The sequence below is a fragment of the Danio rerio genome, chromosome 13 (assembly GCF_052040795.2).
Source record: "Danio rerio strain M-AB ecotype USA chromosome 13, GRCz13ab, whole genome shotgun sequence".
In the NCBI taxonomy this organism is placed as follows: domain Eukaryota; kingdom Metazoa; phylum Chordata; class Actinopteri; order Cypriniformes; family Danionidae; genus Danio; species Danio rerio.
In genome coordinates this window covers 13,883,848-13,904,204 of record NC_141033.1, presented here as the reverse complement: position 1 = coordinate 13,904,204, position 20,357 = coordinate 13,883,848, and the positions used below count along the sequence as shown (strand labels likewise).

The window sequence follows — 20,357 nt, the reverse complement described above, 5'->3', positions numbered from 1 at the left end:
CCAATTGAGCAAGATGCTGCATTTGGTACATGTTATTTTTGGCAACCCATTTTATAGCTAGCAAAGACTTGTCATGTTCCGAAATGTTGACCAAATCACTGTCAAAAGAAGTATTTAGACTCTTAAAACATACTTTAAAAAAGTGCTCGGTTGCCATTTTTGGGTGTACTGTATATGGACAACTCAATGTGATGTCAATTTTTCAGTTGAATTTATTGTAGATTAAATTTGCTAACCCATTGGTTGGCTTTGTACGTATTTGAGCTAATGTTAGATTACAATCACTCACTGTATGTTTTGTTTATGCTCAAAAGTATGTTCCACAGAGTGAGTTTTAGCAGAAGTGTTGCTATGTCCACTTATAAGCATCTTCGGATTTGTTGCTTGAGCTTTGCTAATAAAATGGTCCCGTTGTTATTATCGTAGGCAGATGCAGAAACAACGTTGTATACAACAGAAGTGCAGTCTGTTCAATATGTTTCACTGTCGGGTTTTGATCTCATTAGTATTGTAAATGCCCGTATAGACATGCAAATCATTAAATGGTCTGTCACCTTTGCATTTGTACAGTTTCTTGCATTTAGCTTATTTTAGATTTTCAGTTCCCTTAATATTTAATAATCGATGGCACATTTCATTGTAAAACTAGTAAAGTATTATTACTAATAAAGTAGACAGATATAAGTTGTTTTGGTCTTATTCGCAGTACTGTAGAAGTATTTTGGAGTTATTTAGAATCTTAGAGATCTTGAAACAACAAATGTTTCTTCCACATGCAAGAGAGACACACTTCTCTGATGTACTTTTTAATGCATCGTTAAAAACTAGCTGTTCATTTCAGTTATGTACACCCTGTGTATAATTATGCAAATGTGTGAATGCATTTGATTGTGGAATGTCACTCCTGTAATTACAGAACAGGATTATGCATTAAAATGTAAAATGAAAAGTGAATTTAACTGCAGTGTCTTTGTTGCCTTTGGCACTGACATCCACAGAGGGGGTATATAGCTGATGTATAACGAATGATGATGATAACAGGGATGTACACAGCTAATCGAGTATTATTGAATGATTTTGACCGGCTCTCCTGAACCAGACCCTTTATTTTAGCTGTCATGCTATGTGTCAAAAAATGCAGCTTTAAACATGTTTTCCTGACTCATGCAAGCGTTGCATGAGAAGCAATAAGCTCTACCATTTTACAAACAAATGCAAACTTTTGTGATTTTCAATATTTGCACTGCTACATAACCAATCACTCAAAACTAATTTGTTTACTGCTTATTTGCATTTGCATTTACAAGACTTTGAAACCAATAGATTCATGCTAACCATAAGATTTATGATAATAATTAGTGCTAACTTTTTTGGGGGATTTTGCTAACCATACAGCAAGTAGATATTTTCATAATGTACATATTAATTTAATTTTAATGTTTTTTTTTTTTTTTTGCTTCTTCTTTTTTTCAATTAAAATGTAATATGCAATTATTATGTGATAAATAGTATTAATTAGTTGTTCAATTGTGTAATAGCTAGATTAAACAATTTTAAAACAAACATTAGCCCTAATAGTTCTATTTTATTAAATAAATAACTATAATTCCATAATACAAGAATCGAATATGGGCACAAAAATCTCGATCAAGACATTCCTAACAGAGTTTATAGTATATACAGATGTGACTACTGAGAATGCACGAGTGAATGAATGTTACCACGCCTAATGCTGCAGTGTTATGCGGAACCACACAAAATGGTCTAAAAAAAGAAAGACATGTTCAGCTGGGGGCATGTATAAAAATTAAGATACAAATTATACTAAACAAAATTCATTCTAAAAAGACAAAATGTTTCAATTAGAGATGCTCATTTCAGTAATTTTGCCAACCGTCAACCACTACTCGTTAACCGAATATTAACAGTTAACTGGTTAGATTAATATTTAATTAATATTTAATAAAAAACTGACGTGTCTATTTAAACATATTATTAAATTAATATTTAATTTAAAAAAATAACTGATGTGACTATTAAAGCATGCACATGCATTTTTAAATAGTGATTTATTTTAACAAGTAAACAACAGCTAATTAAATAAACAGTGAAATGCTAAATAAACTAAATAAAAAAATTTGCTGTTTGTCCAATCATATGTTTTTTTTTCTACCGTCAAATGAAAATAGCAGGCTAACTCAAATTGATCGCTCCACAGAAAACATGCATTTAATCAACATAAAACCTACCTCTGCTTTCATTTGATTGAAGAATAAAAAAGACGTGACTGACAAAACACACTTTTTCCTCTTAAAGTAGACTATTTTTCAACTACGAACGCATAGCGTGTAACGGCAAAAATGCGAGGACCACATGGCGCCACAAAACGCTCACGGCCATTAGTAAAACATTCAAAAGATTCCCCTTTCAACGCAAAAAACCACATTCTCTGTGATGGACCACTTATGCAGCCAAACTTTCAAAATCAATAAAATAATATTTTTTGATAATTTAACTGATACAATTGATCGTTTAAAACCGAACACTTTCGGTCAACGGTTAATCGGTTATTATGAGCATCCCTAGTTTTAATAAAAATATGAAATTATTAAAATAATTACCATGCTCTTATGATAAACTGACAAATAAAATACAAAAATTAAAAACAAGTAATAGCATATTTAAGCTAAATAAAAACATTTTTAAAAACAACAGTTCCCCTTGCGAGAGAGCAAATGAGTGTGCTTTGATGTACCGTGTCACATTCTTTTTATTTAAACATATGATTTAGTGAATACTGGAACTACTTGAATTCTAACTAGAATGGCTATCATTATGTTCTCAAATTGTCACATCATATTTATATTTAAAGCTTCTACTGAGGTATTAGAATTAGGCATCGATTCATTAATTAACGGTCATTTTATGAAGTCATTACCCTAAAAATGTGATCTTTTGTGATCTTCAAATATGATAAAACACAAATAAACTAATATATATATATATATATATATATATATATATATATATATATATATAGACTAATATATATATATATATATATATATATATATATATATATATATATATATATATATATATATATATATATATATATAAAGCTAAAACAAATTAGTCATCAATTTTACTAATAAATTAAAGCCCGTTCTAGCCATTTTTAATTTTCTTTTTACTAAGGATTTAAAAAATGTTTTAGTCATTTTCTATAAAAAACAATAAACAACAGGAGTTTTGAAATATTGTGTGAACTATTTGGATAATACTATGATTTTAATGCACTACGAAAGGAGAGCAATTGTCAATATGAAGATCACCAAAACTGAACTGTAACAAATACTTTGAAAGCAAATTACACATAAGAGACTTTAATGCCTTATTTTTTTTTTAATCATTCCAAGCTTAAATATTAGAACTTTTGAAAGGAATAGGGTATACTATAGGGGGATAACTAGAAATAGAACACAAGCAGGAACTATAGCTCTAGAGGAATAATTGCAAATATACAAGTTTGCGACACAGTATGAGAATGTTTGCAGGAACTATGGATTTGGGAAACACCAAATCAACAAACTATGTTTATAACGATGGAACTTGCGACCTTAGTTGGTTAACGATGGTTTTCGGAAACACACCCCTGGGCGGACTGTTTGATTTGGGGGACATTTGCTCGCACTACTTGACGATGGAAAAGTGGTTGTTCCTTGCGTCACCTGATGGATAAGACAGCCCGGTGTATTTCTTGTGCGTGAATGCTAGTGCAGCTAAGGTAGCACATCTAATTCAGAACTGAACATGTTTTATGTGTAAATGAGCAATTTACAAATGAGCTATGTACAAATAGGGTGTTTTCAAAACATTTCCATCTACTGAAAACCTGTTTAAAGACAAAACCCTGCTGCAAGCCCAACCTTCAGGGCCTACTCACACTATGCCATCCGTACCGTGCCCAGGCCCGTTTCCCGGATCGTTTGAGAAGTGTGAGTGCGCTGAATCGCGCTCAAGCACGGTTCACTTGGCCGGCCCTGGCCCGGTTGGAAGAGGTGTGCCTGAGCGCGGTACACTTGGGCTTTGGCGCGGTACGCTTGTGTGTGAGCGCGAAACGCGCCAAAGCCCGAAACCGAAAGCGAGACGTGACTTTTAAGGGACTGTTTGATATGGATTTATTAATCATTCTTACTGTTCAGTGAACGCAAACTGCCGTAGTTTATTAAAGACGCAAACTCCTCACAGCATGACAGCTGCGTGCCTTCAGCAGACCTCCTCATTCCTGCAGCACAAGAGCTTTGATTGTTTATGAGCGCCAAAAGTGGCGGATCTGTTCGGTAAAATATCTGACTGTGTGTCCCCTTATCCCTAAGGACTGTTTGGCGAAATATTTGACTGCATGTCACTGCATAACAAACGACTGAAAGGATATAACTAGAGAAATCTCCACTGTGCTGCTAAATGAGAGCGTATGGCAAGCCGTTTTAACATTTAAACCTTGTTCTGACTATCCATAAATATATTTAGAGATATAATTATATATTTTGACAAGTCATTATTATAATTCGATTTTTCAGAATGACAATTAGAGATATCTGTAATTACAATTGTACTAGTAAGAAATCAGATTGGAGATATCTGCAAATATATTATGACTAGTCATATTCCTCCATTGACTTCCATTGAAAAATATTTGCAGATATCTCTAAATGAGTTTTGACTCGTCAAAAATCCAATTCAAGATATCTACAACTGTAATTCGACTATTAGTAAATTAATTAGAGATATCTTCAAATATATTTGTAAATATCTCTAAATATTACGAATTAAAGACATCTGTATGACTAGTAAAATAGAGATATAAATAGAGATATCTCTAATTACAATTGTGACGAGTCAAAACTCATTTAGAGATATCTGCAAATATTTTTCAATGGAAGTCAATGTAGGAATATGACTAGTCAGTCATAATATATTTGCAGATATCTCCAATCTGATTTCGTACTAGTACATTTGCAATTGTAGATATCTCTAATTGTTATTCTGACTAGTCGAATTATAATTATGACTAGTCAAAATATAAATAGAGATATCTCTAAATATATTTATGGAGTCAGAACAAAGATTTAAATGCTAAAAAGGCTTGCCATAGAGAGCGCTTCTGAACAGCGCAGCAGCGATGACGTAAGCGTGCCGTGGCCCGGTATGGTGTGAGCGCGGGCCGTCGGGGGAGACGGGAGGGGGGACAAGCGTGCTTTGGCCCGGTTCGAGGCAACTGTACCTAGTGTGAGTACGGCCTCAGAGTGTCATAGGCGTTTGAAACAAATAATGTAACTTCTACTCCTACTAAGGTGTGTGATCGCAGTAAAAGCCCCAAGGTCACGACATAAGGCCGCCCTCCCACAGGAACAGAGTGACTATTTTCAGGTTGATTTCTGCAATTTCTTCTCATACGCTGCTATTACATGATGCTTACAATCCACCCAGGTCTAATCAACAGCATGCACTAGCATTTGCATAAATGGCCTGCACCAGCAAACCCATAATTCTTTAAATGTCCTCCTGTCGTAACACGATTTAAAAAGCAAAGATTGGGCTGGAGAGACAGACAGAAAAAAACAAAACAAACCACCCTCTCCCTCCCCTCCCATTCAAACTCAGTGACGACACAGCAGGCGATTGGTATTCTGTGCGCGTTTCCGTCAGAACCATCCCTAGAGACAAAACACCTTCAGCCTAGCCATGCCTACAGGCCCTCCAGAGGGGACGCAGTCACTGTGCTATTTACCCCCACTCTGACCTTTCACTGGGTACTTCGTCTCCGCTGCCTCCAGCTATGGGTACCGTGTGACCAACCTTTACCAAGCCCTGGCTCAACGTCTGATCTGAAGATATTCTGCTAATGCCACGTTACAGCATGCTTATTTTCACCACTGATGCTGCTCACAACCCGCCTGTCGATATGCAAAGGAAGTGAGCACGACTGATAGAGGAAGTGGTGCTGCGGCACTTTCAGCCTTAAATCATTCAGGGCAGGGACGGGTAAGGCTTAAACGCCGCACTTCCTCTTTGAGGGGGTTTACTGTAGGTACTGCACATCGGCCTGTTCCAAAGCAGACGCATGAAATTAAAAAAGCAAAAGTTTCTATTCGAATCTTCACCCATGCATGATGCATGAAAACACAAGCAGATCCGTCGAGAGGCATCGTTATTAATTCACTTTCACTCATGTTTAAAATACAACACTCTCTGCAATGTTCTGCAATTGAAAAGGGAAAACAATTGCTTTTTACTTACAGAGAGACGAGAGCAAAAGTTTGTGCTTTTCTCTATTCAAAATATTCAATCAAAAGATTTTTTTATATTTTTTAAATGTCTGCTTGAAACTTTTGACTTCAGTTTAGCTGTTTTAACGTTTAAATGTAATATTAATGTGAGATAACTAATTAACTACATTGATTAATCACTAAATTGTGAGATTGTCAGATGCAAAAACATGTTCTTTAAAAGTGAACATTTTTCTCAGGCTCCTGTGTGTAGGTTCAATAATTTCAATTTTATGGCAAAAAATATATTCTTTTCATTTCCTTTATAGTGAAAAAACTAAACAAACATCGCGGGGAAACAATTTGAAGAAAATTTCAGGTAGCGCTTAGAGGTTTTTGAATTTAAACTCTTCATATATAGTATATCAGATTTAGTGATATACAGTGGAAGAAAATGTATTCAACACAAGTATTTTTTTTCTAGGAGAACATATTTTAAAGGAGCTGTGGGTGTGGAATTGAACCAAAAAAAAAAAAACTAAACAATACAAACATGAAAATATGACAAAAAATAGTAATATGTAATAACAATGGAAACAGGGACTAAACTATTAAACTAATAAAATGTATTTAATACATTACATAAAAGGCTTTTTTGGTGATGGCAGCTTAAAGACGCCTATGGAGAATGAACTCATGCATTGCTCAGCTGTTATCTTTTTTACACAGTGTAAAAAATATCGATGGTTCTCTTGGTTTTGTCTATGAAATCTGATCTTAAATTTGTATTTTATATTGGGTTTAAGTCAGGTGATTGGCTGGGCCATTCTACAGCTTGATTTACTTTATATAAAACCATCTGAGAGTTTCCTTGGCTGTGTTTTGGATCATTGTCCTTCTAAAATGTCCACTCTGGTTTCCTCTTCATAATCCTATAATGTAGATGTTGTGAAGCAACTAATATTAATTTACACTGACGAAGGGCAGCGGGTGGCTTAATAACTACAGAAAGATTTCAGCTGCTCTCTGGGCTTTCACTGCCTTTCCACACCTCCCTTTCATCATGTGTTCAATACTGTTTTTCTGTATCATTTCATTGTATTACACATAACTTAATTTCTAAACTAATTAATGTTGTTTTCTTTGCGTATATGTATTTCTTTGATTGTTGCCAACATCTGGTGTAAATTTCAAGTCAACAGCACCATTAGAAAGATGTTTTCTGTTCGTGCTAATACTTATTTCCACCACAAGATTTAAAAAAAGATCCAACAAAACAAAAGCTTTTTGAGGGCTACAAATATCTTGCTAATCAAATGAATACAAAAATAATACAAACTCAGAAAAAAACAAAACAAAAAAATCTAGCGGGCAAACTCCTAATATCTGATCATCATTACTAACACAGGAAGTGCTGTCTTGGCAAACAGGAAGCAAGAGCTGGCAAAACAGGTCTTTATTGTGTGCATGTGCGAAGATTTGAATGTCAGAGTACAGTTTTCCTGAACCCAGACAGGATCATCATTGTTTGCATGTGTGTTTTAATACTATGACTAGATTCAGCTCTACTACAGAGATAAGCTGATGTGTGAGTCAGACTGAAGCTTAGTAACCAGCGAGTCCTTTACACACACAAACACACACACACACACACACACAGGCAATTTCAGGCTCTCTGCGCCAGTGAGCAGTAAGAGGGGTGTCTCTTTAAAGCTTGGTGGTCTGGTTGTTAGAAAATACTCATGTATGTGGTTAGGACGCAACAAAACCGCAAACATCTTGAGCGTGTGTTTGGTTTCATATGCAAGATAAAGAGCATAAAACATCAAATATATCATCCTCCCTGTCTGGATGCTCTCTTTTTTATATATAAATATTCTTTTCAGGCAAGACCAGACATGCTACTGTAGTAAAATACAGTCGAGATGGACAAACTCTCCAGCAAATAATGCAAATTTGCAGATAAAAAGTGTTTGGAGATGAAACAACAGAGCGAGAGCGAGTGTGTTGTTGTGCATGGCTGAGGTGGCTGTGTAGTTTGCCTGGTGTGAAAGCAGGATTGTGTAGTAAAGCTTCTCTTTCACACACACATACAGTTAAATGAGCTCATCACAAAGGTGCTAGGTCACACAAGACAGCCGCTCGATCTCACTGCTTCCTTCAAGACAGCAACCTTAATGCAATATTCTTCTATAAAATGAAACCTCATAATAACTGGAAGTAGCGCAGCAGTCAGATCTTTCTAACTGATTACAACAGTTCATGCAAAACAAAATCGACGTTTGCATTCAAAATTCAAATGTGCAGTTTGTAGTTTCTTAAAGGGGAAATGCATTTTTTAAGAATGTTCTCATTAACGTTCTGATAAACGTTTTTTTTTTTTTTTTTTTGAGCACTAAAAATCATGCACCATGAAAAGCCTTCGCTTTCAACGTCTCTCATCATTGACATCTAGCATGTTGTGACTCATAATGACATGACATCTTTGGTAGTTTCACATTGTGCAGTGTTTACTGTAATTGTTTGTAATTGACTCTCCCTCACTTTATCTCACACACATATAAAATGTTCTTACATCATAAAGAAATTATAGATATATATATTTAACAGTGACACTTTATTTTTAGTGTTTCAGTAGTAACAGTAAGTTAAGCATAGTTCAAATTAACTACCCCTCAACAAACCTAACCAATTGGTACACTGCTAAATGTTGTTTCTTATTGTATCCACTGCACTTCTTGTGCTCATGCAGTATTGCAAAACACTTCTGCTCTTATTGAAGTGGAATGCAGTTAAGGTTAGGTAGGTAAGAATAGGTTAAGGTAGGTTAAAAGTACAAAGGAAATCAGAACTAACCATATGATTTTGAAGCTCACATTGCCAGTTTTGTTGTGACCAATTCAGTTGTGTATGTCATAAGGGAAAACAAAGGTTGCTCTTGTAATCTTAAATTTAAATCTAAAAATGCACTTCCTGTTTTTTTTCAGTTCAGTTGCAGAGGGTTGCTGAATAACTACAGAGAGATTTCAGCTGCTGTCTGAGCTTTCACTCCCTTTCTACACCTCCCTTTCTTCATGTGTTCAATACTTTTTTCTTTTTTTATTCTATTGCACATAACTTCATTTGTGATCTAATTAGTTTTTCAATTTAACAGCACCTTTAGAACGATGTTTTCTGAGAAAAATGGTGACATGTTGAATGCTTATTTCGACCCACTGTATATAGTGAGCAAAACCGAAGTGTTATAAAGAATCAAGAGACTAAAAAAGAGATCCAACAAAACAAAAGCTTTTTGAGGGCTACAAAATCTTGCTAATTAAATTAATGCAAGAATGAGAACTCAGAAAAACAAACAAACCTATAAAACAAAAAAACAAAAAAAAAACAGACTAAGTAGCAAACAAACTCCTAATATCTGATCATCTATTAACACAGGAAGTGCTGATTTTGAGGTATAACATACATAACCACGCCCCTCCAACTATAGTTTTTAGACAACAAACAGAAATGCTGAGGAGGAGGTGTCTGTTATGTTGTAATAACTCTTCCCAAAATCTATTCCTGATCTTTCTGAATCAAATGCCTACTTTACAACATTCATTCAGCTTACAGCAGAAAAACAAGCCATGCCCACTGCTTTCTCATTAAATTTTCTGTTTCTTTAGAACCTGAGACAATACAAAAAAAAAAAAAGGTTGCAGCTTAGAGTCCAAGTGGACTTTAACAGGTTGGTTGAGAGGTAAAGTTAGAGTTAACAGTGTAATTCTAGATTGAAATGAATTGAATTGAATTACTGAACTAAAGTAAGTTACTCTATACAGTTACATACTTATACATAATAGCAAAGTTAAAAGATATGTACATAAAGACTGAATTGGATCACATTATTAGTTAAAATAGTAGTGAACAGTATGTGGGTCTGTTAAAAAATTAAATAAAAAAATTATAATTTTATATTTATAAAATGAACAGTTATGTGACTCCACACTCGGTAGGGTAAGTAATCAAAAAAACTGACCTGGAAAAACTTTGATTATAGGTTCTGATTATCGATATTTCGGTTACTTTTCCATTAATAACCCAGCCCTATCCCCTACTCTCAAACATGTCCAATGTTTGAGAAAGAATTTCTGCAAAACATCTTTTATTTCCCACAGAAGCAAAACAACTAAGCAAAAACGCAGGGCCATTAGACCGACAAGACGGTAAATAAATAACTACAGATTTATTTGCAGGAGAACTATCCCTCTAACTTTTTCATCAGGAGAGGAATTAATTTGTCACGGAAATCTCATGGCGCATCTCGGCAGGTTTGCGTAATGTCAAAAAATAAATCTACTAAATTGAGTTTGCGAGGCTGTTACATCCAGCCATATGGCACCACGCTTTGGCAGACCAAAAACATTAATCCCTGGCCCTGACAAATGGACAATACGCATTAAAAAATTGGAGGTAAGAAAGCGGGCACGTGTCCTGTAATATAAAAGCGCATCAAACATGTGAATGCACCTTTTACATAAGCTATTTATGGCTTTAATACCGCAAAAGTACATACAAATACAGAAAGCATGTGCTTTGGGTTTAGAGATGATGTTCTGGAATTTAGTCGCTGTTATTTCACAGACCTTAGTTTTTTGAGATCTTTTAATCCGGCTGTACCTGTACGGGTCGGGCCATGCTTTGACACAGATATGACTCTGGGTATATAGAAGATAAGCTATGAGAGAGAGAAAAAAGCCCATCTCTTGCAGGTTGCGATGGTATTTTGCTTGTCTAACAGTGTGCAGTGTTGGCCCTTTAGTGTAGATACACCTCCACTAAACAGACAGACAGAAAGAGAGACGTATGAGACAGATTAAAGGTGCTCTCTGCCACTTTTTAATGCCACTTACAGCCCAGATCTACGAGAGAGTGAGCAAGAAAGAGAGAGACTTAATATGCCTGCAGGCTTTTTGGCACTCAAGTCTCTGACTGCTTAGAGAGGGAATTCCTTCTGAAGACCAATAATGACACACATACATACACACATGCGGCTGCTTTTGGGAATAAGGGAAGAGTGTGATGAGGCGAGAAGATGGAGAGAGAGACACAAGGTTGTGTGTGTGTGTGTGTGTGTGTGTGTGTGTATGAAACTGCTTGACAGAAAATTCCTGGAGAGAAAAGGCCAAACAGTTGACGATGCATTCTCTCTACAAACAAAGCATGGAGAGTGGCGAAGAAATATTAATATGCATGCTGTTGTGGGAGTATTAAGAGACAGAAAAAACTCATTGTCATAACTCTTAAATAAGGAAAAATGACTGTTTCTGCATGCAAGCGCACATGATGCGAATCTTTCAAAGCCTAAATAGACATTAAAAATATTTTAGTAAGGCCAAGCGGAATTAAACTGAATCAAGCATGTGTGACGGCGACATTTATTTGCCTCTGCCGGGAGATGCTCTTGACTCTCGACATACAATCTGATCCAGCTTTGAGTTTATTCTGGACAAGAAACTCCTTGCTTGCACCAGAAAAGGCCCGTCTAACTGACATGAAATTGACCAATTATGTTTTATTCCTGCACAACTTTTTGGGACACTTTTATCAGAAATACTTGTGATTTACATTATTTTTATTTCTTTTTTACCTTAAGCTGAATAAAGGAATCTTTTCATCGACTGTGATGGCACATATTTTTGAACAGAACCACAGATCACACATTTCACATTAGATTTATTTCAATACTATTTCCTACATCAAACGTTTTGTGTTATGGTTATATTTTTATGCTCAAGTTGTACTGAGAAATACTTTTTATGCTGTTACAGTATTTAGGTAGGATATGGTTATTGGGTCAAGTTTAGTTGTGTAGGTAAGTTAAAATGTTAAGGGTTTAGAATATATTTATTTAATCATATATTTAATAATATAATATTCCACACATATTTATCTAATTATTATATATTTATTCTTTCATTTTCTTTTTGAATTGATCCCTATTAATCAGGGGTCAACAAAGTGGAATGAGCCGCCAACTTATCCAGCATATTTTAAGTAGCTGATGCCCCACAACCCAACACTGCCACAACCCAACACTGAGAAACACACATACACTCTTGCATTCACACACATACACCACGGCCAATTTAGCTTAATCAATTCATCTACAGTATACCACATGTCTTCAGACTGTGGCTGTTTTAATATAAAGTGGGTCCACATATTTATGTGCATGAAGAATATAAAAAATGTAATGCACATTTATAATACTTTATGTATTATTACAGTGGCATTAAAGACTTAGTTTCACCCAAAAATGAAAATTCTGTCATCCTTTACTCACCCTTTATTTACCCAGGAAATTCAAATTGAATCATTTATTCAATTAGAGTTTTTCTTTTTTTTTTTTTGAAAAATGTCATTTTTTTTTCAGAAAAATTTGTAACCATTTACTTCAAAAGAAGAATAAACAAATACTATGGAAGTCAATAGTTACAGGTTTCCACCAATCTTTCCAAAAAATATATATATTTTTTTTGTGGTCAACAAAAGAAAAAAAAAATTAAACTGGTTTAGAGAAAATCAAGGGTGAGTAAATGTTGACAGAATTAATTTTGGGGCGAACTATTCCCTCACGCAAATGATTATTATTATTATTATTATTATTATTATTATTATTATTATTATTATTTGCTTGTTATTTAAAATAAGCTGAAACAACACAATTCTTGAAATTTCATTGGGAAACTTATTTTTTATGTTCAATCCACATAAATTTGTTAAAAGTAATCAATTTGTGTTGAGATAACATGAATGAACTGTTTGGAACACTGCATTTTTTACAGTGCTGTAAATCAAATAAAATATGTTTAAAAAGGTAAGTAAATGAATGAATGAAAGTAAGAAAGCAAAAAAACAAAAAAATGGATTGATTTTTATTTATTTATTTGTTTCTTTCTGTGAGAAAGTGTTAAAATAATACAGTTTTGCACTTTAGGTTTAGTGAAAATCACTGAATATTCCTTATTTATAATAATAGACTGGTAATTCAAATTATTATAATTTTTTTTTGTTCAATTTAGTTTCAGGCATTGCATAACACAAACCAATCAGGGGTGTGTTTTCCGAAAAATTACTTTTGCTTTTAAAAATAATTAGTTTTCTTTTTTTTTTACTTTTAAATTGAAACAACATAAATCTCAAGGTTTTGTTGGGGGAAACTTAATTGTTTAATGTTTAATCTCTAATTAAGTTAACTTACATCAAAAAAATAAATGCAATGTACTTACTTTGTTTATAATGTATTTGAGAACACTTGTGGTGCTTTTGAGTTGGAATAGAGGTTGGGTTATGGACAGGTTTGGTGGCCTGGGTAAGTTTAAGGGTAGGTTAAGGTGTAAGGGATGGTCAACAGTGTATTTACAAATGTAATTACAAAAGTTAGTTACAGATGTAATTACATACATGTATTTAATCAAGCATACGTACACAGTAAAAACATGTATTTACACAATAAGTACATTGTAACAAACTCCTATGTAAGTACATATTAGTTAAGGCCTCTTAATACAAAGTGGGACCAAATATTTCAATAATTGAATCTGTTTAATAAATCTGTTTTGTTTAAATCCACCAAAATCCATTGCCCATATTCACTGAGAAATAGATACAAATATTTATTTAAAAAATTAAGTGTACTCAATTACACTGAGTAGGCTTAAAATGAAAGATTACACTGTAGACGTTGAAATAATTAAAAGAAAAAAGAAAAACGAAGATAGTCTATGTGCCATTTAATCATTCTTCAAACTGTTGAAGCTGCAGTTGTAATTACACAAGTTTGTGAAATTATTAAACTGTATTTGCCACCATAGTTTAGTTAACAATGCCTTACAGAAATGCATCTGAGATCAGGAATAGTGATTTCAAAACTAGCTTTTGCTTTTATTCTGAGTGCTAACTGCATCAGTGAACAGACTGTGGGCAGTCTGCTGGCATGCCATCAGAGGATCGCCTGACTGTAATGAAGAAGAAACCGTTCTGATAATAGATCTATGAAATCCCTCACAGAGTAAGGTGCAAATCAGTATACCGATCTTCACACATTCATTTAAAACAACCTTTCATGCCAATTTGCAGGGAAATCCTAAAGCGGCAGCCATTTGTGCGAGTGCTTTTAGATGAATTTCATACGGCAGGGATGTTTCTGTAGCGTGCGCTTCGGCTGATGCGTCCATCTCCTGGTGTGAAGGGAGCAATCACTGGGTGACCCTGATAGTGATCTATGCATACTCTACGGCGTTATAGAGATGTAGGTGAGCCAGCGTCTCCCTCTGACTAAGCTGTAGAAGAAAATACGCAGAGCGGCGTTTGTGTGTGAAAAAAGCAAAGCACACCAAACCTTAACAGAAAATCAACATCTAGGTAATACCACAATTATAGCATCAGATATTGCTCTGTTTATTCAATTTTATCCAGTATAAAACCCTCTTGAGCTTAGAAGAGAGATTGAGAGAGGTGGACGTCAGGATCCAGTGACCGCAGTACTAACGTGCTTCAACATGACAGCCGTCTTTAATCACGCGCCACCAGGGGAACGCGCAGCTTAAATGTGTTTGCATGGACACTATTGTCCTGTACACCAAGGGAATACAGATTTTCCTTTCCTTCATATCTCGGCTGCTCTGGTTTTGTGAGAGCTCTGCTGGGGGATTCCTGCTAATTGCTTGCACATTCCCTTCTTCCTCTATTAAAGCCAGGCCACTATTCCCCCCTTTACAATCTACAGTACCGCTCCTGCAAAAAAAGAGAAGACCAAACCGGAGACAAAGCACAAGTGAGGGAGAACAGAAAAAGGATACAGCTATATCACAAGCGTCCTTGCGTGGATTGCAAATTGGGAGAGAAAAAGGATAACTGTTTGACATTTAAAGGCAGTGATGGCATCTATTTGGTTATACAGCAGTCTGAGCGTGTGTGTTCTAGTGTATCAGAAAGGTGACATGCGCATCTGTCTATGTATGCATGTCAGAAAAGTGGCATGTGTGAGGTTTCTCCCCTGGCGCACGGGCAGCTTCGCAATCAAAGGTCGGAATTCATCAACACTGGCATCCTCTGACATCTTGAAGCAATCTAACGTTTACTCCAGGGGTGGGCAGGGGGGCGCGTCTGTTTGCCTGAGTGTGGGTGTTTGTGTGTGGATGCGAGAGGGGGTTCCTGACATTCGTGAACACAAAGTAGAGGACGGAGCTTTTGTAACTTTTTTCCCGTGAGCTATATTTAATCCATTACGGAAGAGCAGAGGCATGCCTATCTGCGATCAGACTTTGAGTTGAAGAGATGCCCAATTAATTAGTCTCGCGCACAACAACACACAGCACTCGGCCAAGTCTGACATTGTGTGCATTTTTAGGGCCTCTAAAAATATCCATGTTTTGACCACGTCTGAGGGTCAGGCAGATCAACCTCTCCATCATGTGAATGTCTGCGACGGCTTCGCACTCACAGACGCCACTCTTTGTATGGGAGAAGATGCCCATATGGCTGTTTTACAGCGCACCGTAAACAGAGAAGATAAACAGAGGAATGTGTGATTCTAATTTCCTCCTTGCAGACTGTAATGTACAGTGGGTGGAAGACAAATGGAGAATAGAAAAAGTCATTGCATTGCCAACCTCTCTGGGATTTGGCTGATGACTGTACACACACACAAATAATTGCCACACAAAGTCAATCGGCCCTCCAGAAAATAACATCTATTCATATCCCACCATCTGCAAGTGCAAATGGGTTATTTCACACGCAAACACAATGGGAAATCATAAATAAAGAAATTTGGGGACAAAATGTCCACCTTTCGTGTGTGTGTGTGTGTGTGTGTGTGTGTGTGTGTGTGTGTGTGTGTGTGTAATGAGAGGCTAGTGAACAATCCTGAGGCTTGTTACAGTCATAAAAAAGACAGAGGACATCGCTTATTATATTAGCTTGTCGTTAATTTAATTCGATCCATCCGTTCATCCATTGGAGCAACTTGTAGCGATTGCTCGCTTATATGAAATTGCATATGAGAAAGTTCTCAAGCGGGTACAGTGACCTGCTCCAATGACATTGAGATTCTCTGGAAATGATGGTATTGACAGAGTGCCACCGCGATTATCCACAAGCCGAGATGGCCACAAAGTAAGTGTCAATTACAACAGGCTGATCAAATGCGCACTTGATGCTGTGTGTCACACACGCACACGAAGAAACACACATAATCATGCGAGGAGAGAAAATTGAGACATCAACTGATTTTGAAGTTCAATCCCTTAGGCGGAGGATGCAAATCACAGTCTCATTATGGACGTTTGTGTATGTGTGTGTGTGTGTATTGGGGGGAAGACGAGCACAAGATTTAGTGTCTTCCCACATCTATTACCTACTGTGTTTACACTGAGTGAAGGGAAAGGACAGCGATGTAGGTGCACTTGACAGAGCGTGTGTTGCATGCGATATTAGACCGACTTCTCACAATGAGACAAACTGAACAGCAACATCGCGTACAAATAAGACCTGCTCTCCCAGAGGACTACCAGCTACACATACCCGCTCATTCTCACGCGCACGCACACTCCAACAACGCCTGATCAAGGTTTTGTTCCTAGCGCTGCCTTACAGGTACTTGATTTTGATCTGTGTTTAGCATCAGTCTCTTTTCCCACATCTCCCTCTCCCTCATTCGTGTTTCAGCACGTGTGTGTGCAGGTATCTGAAAGTGTGTGATGTCGTTTTTCCTATTTTCTCGACTGATTAACAGCATGAAAGCGTTTAACGACAAAAAAGCAGCATTCCAGCATAACGCACCCCCCCAAAAAAACAGCAGCAGGCATGTGAGAAAAACAATCCACAGACCTGCAGGATTCAACAGAGGGAAAACTTACGACAACACACAGATACACATGCATCCTCTGCGCTGCACATGTTTAGCACACACTCTCAAATTTCAGGAAACCCTCAGATGCTCAGTCGTGACAGCGCAGAAGCATGTCCATATGTGTGTGTGAGTGAGAGTGCATGTGGTTCTTACCGGATGGCACAAAATGAAGAACTTTGTTTGCTTCCATCATTCCCTTGTCAACCCATAATCATCCTGTAGTCCTGACACTAATGAGGGCAAGATCACCTCTGCTCCGGTCTCCTGTCTCTCTGCTCCTCTCTTCACTTCTACCTCTCCCTCTCTTTCTCTCTCTCTCTCTCTATCTATCTTTCTTTCTCTCTCTCTCATTCCTCAGACATATTTAGTGAGTCAGCCTTGCCCTGCCTCCGCTGAGCTGTGACTCTGGGTCCTAAAGCCTATGTTTCCTGCATTTCTCCTTTCACTTTGTGTACCTGATGTTTACGATCATAAATCGTCACGACAAAATCTGCCTGACATTTATTTTACTTTAAGGTTAGAGATGTGCATTTATGTCCAATAGTAGTCAATAAATGGTGCTTTCTGCAAAATGTTAAGCAATGTGCGACATGTGGTGTCTGTAAGTTTACATACTGATGTCACTGTAATGATTTTTGTTTATTCCACAATATGGGACATCATGTCTTTCTAGCATCTACCCAAATTAATACATAGAAATGAAGACCTGGTGCATGTTTTGATGCTGTCATTTTTGTTGTGGTGCTTCTGGATTATTTGATGAGGTCATTTTTTTGAGGAAGACATGCTGAAAGAATGTTTCAAAGAGATGTACTGCCATCATGGCTCCTGAAACGTGATAGATTAGATGGCACATATATTGTAAGCAGATTGTCTTCAGTTTGTTGTGTAGGGAGCTGTACTGTTTCCAGGTAAAGTCTGATGTATGATTAAATAGACGCGAGCGTGAAAAGACCAATTAAAAAAGAGAAAGCAATTCAGCACGACAATAGCACAACGACTGCTGCGTTTGATTAAAAATTGAATGCCAAACATTCTGTCTATTTAAGTCAACTGATAACTTTTTTAATGAAAACGTTAATTTTGTTTAAGATACAACATATTTTTGCACTCTTAGTTCTCCCAACAATGTATATTCTGAAATTTGCTTTTTATAGCCATAAAATAGAAGTCAATGGTAACCAAAGCCGCATGATTACCAACATTCTTCAATAGATCTGATTTTGTCTCCACAGACAAAACAAAGTCATACATTTTTGATTGGAATGAGGGTGAGTAAATGATCACAGCATTTCTATTTTTGTAAAGATGATCCTTTACAGGCTCAAATTACAAACAAACTGTCCACAAGTTTGAACAGGGATTGAACAATTAGAATTAAGGTGTAGAGGATGATGATGAAAAAAGTTGTGATTCATTATAACAATAGAAAATAAATAAATATAATAATCAAGAAGATTTATTTATTCAATTTCCTTTGACTTATTCTCTATTTCAGAGGTGAACGAACTATTTATTCCAGCATACGTTTAACACAGCTGATGCCCTTCCAGCCACAGCCCAGTACTGGTAAACACTCATCCACACACATCCACTCATAGACTGGCCAATATAGTTTATTCATTCATTCATATATTCAATGTCCTTCGGATTAGTCTCTTTATTAATCAGGCGAAATTAACCGCCAACTTATCCAGCACATGTTTTTTGCAGCTGATGCCCTTCCAGCCGCAACCCAATACTGGAAAATACCGATACATACCAGCATATACACACTTATTATTTAGCTTATTCAATTCACCTATTTGGATTGTGGAGGAAACCAGAGCACCCGGTGAAAACCCACTGGAACACGTAGAGAACATGCAAACTCCACACAGAAATGCCAACTGGCCCAGCTGGGACTCAAACCAGTGACCTTCTTGCTGTGAGGCGACTGTGCTAACCACAGAGCAACTGTGCCACTACTGAACAAGAAGATAATAAAAAAAATTAACTAAATACAAACCACCTGGTGCTAGGACTTCAAAAATGACTGTTTGCTTCAATTTCAATGAAATAAATGTTTTATCTAGATAAGCATTCCATAAATTTTGTACGTTAAAGGGTTTTGTGGTACTAACATATATGTATAATGTAATAATCCTTTTATTACTTTCTAGCAACATTTAGAGCATCGAAATATATACACTGTAAAACCCAACAGTCAACTTTATCAAATGAAATGAATGTAGTTAACTCAAAATTTACTGTAAGTTACTCATTTAAAAAGAGTTTTGAACTTATTGTTTAGGGTAATGAGTGAATTCAATACCTCATTAAATAGAGTAAGTTCACAGTTCTCGTATAGATTCGTTTTTTTTACTCAAATAGTTTGTTACAATCGGTTTCCTCAAATGGTTTGAGTTGCCTTAATTTATCAATTTAAGTTATTTTTATTTAATGGGTTTTACTGTGCTCAAATTGCTTCATTTAATCAAATGGATTAAGTTCACAGTACTCATTAGGAATTATTTTGGAACTAAAATGGTTTGTGGCAGTCGGTTTCCTCAAATGGTTACCTTAACTTACCTTAACTTTTTGGGTTTTACAGTGTATATAAATAAAGTATTTTTCCAACTCAAACTCTTAAATGTCTCAAATGTCTCTGAAACTCTCAAACATCATATATCTTGAATGCTTAATTGGAAATAGAAAGGTAATTAAAATGTTCACTGCTATTAAAAAATACTATTTTCCAAATTTGATATAAAATACATATTTTGCTTAATATATCCGCTCTAAAACTGAAAAACGAAAGGAAAGTAAGCCAAATATACATACATTTTAAAAAGTTGTTTCAAATTTGAAGTTGATATCTCAAAACAAGCTTTCAGTAAGACTGCGAACTGAGTGTGAGTGTTTTCCCAAGACTTTTTGAATCATGCATATTTATTTAATTGTATTTTTATATTGTGTATTCACATAGCAATAAAATAAAAAGTCCAAACAAAAAATAAAAATTGTTCAAGGCCGAACACCAAAAGGTTAACAAGCCAAAGAACTAGTCGAAAAATAGGACCCTGAAGTAGAAAATGAAAGCAGTAACTGAAAATGATGACAAGACATAAGAAGAAGATGAAATAGATGACATCGGAAAACAAGTCGAAAACAATGAAGAAGACCAAGACGAATAGAATGTTCGAGGA

General features: G+C 35.9%; 1 protein-coding gene and 2 long non-coding RNA genes across 30 annotated transcripts in view; 2 read left to right on the top strand and 1 right to left on the bottom strand.

The window, feature by feature from the left end:
- The window catches only part of LOC147834145 (uncharacterized), a 762,525-nt gene that overhangs the window by 77,302 nt on the left and 664,866 nt on the right, over positions 1-20,357 (top strand). The window lies entirely within an intron of this gene.
- LOC137487374 (uncharacterized) overlaps positions 1-20,357 on the top strand; it is a 105,699-nt gene that overhangs the window by 43,818 nt on the left and 41,524 nt on the right. The window lies entirely within an intron of this gene.
- Positions 1-20,357, bottom strand: part of slc4a11 (solute carrier family 4 member 11) — a 176,470-nt gene that overhangs the window by 138,638 nt on the left and 17,475 nt on the right. For 16 of the 28 annotated variants that reach the window (XR_015505175.1, XR_015505176.1, XR_015505179.1 and 13 more), the window contains exon 1: positions 17,323-17,461. The exons of the other annotated variants lie outside the window; for them this stretch is intronic. Coding sequence is in view for 7 of the 16 variants with exons in the window: in XM_087278028.1 (XP_087134154.1) it covers positions 17,323-17,362 (40 nt within the window). In the remaining 9 variants the exon portion in view is untranslated. Of the gene's footprint in view, positions 1-17,322; positions 17,462-20,357 lie in introns of those variants that run through there. 28 annotated transcript variants of the gene reach the window in all.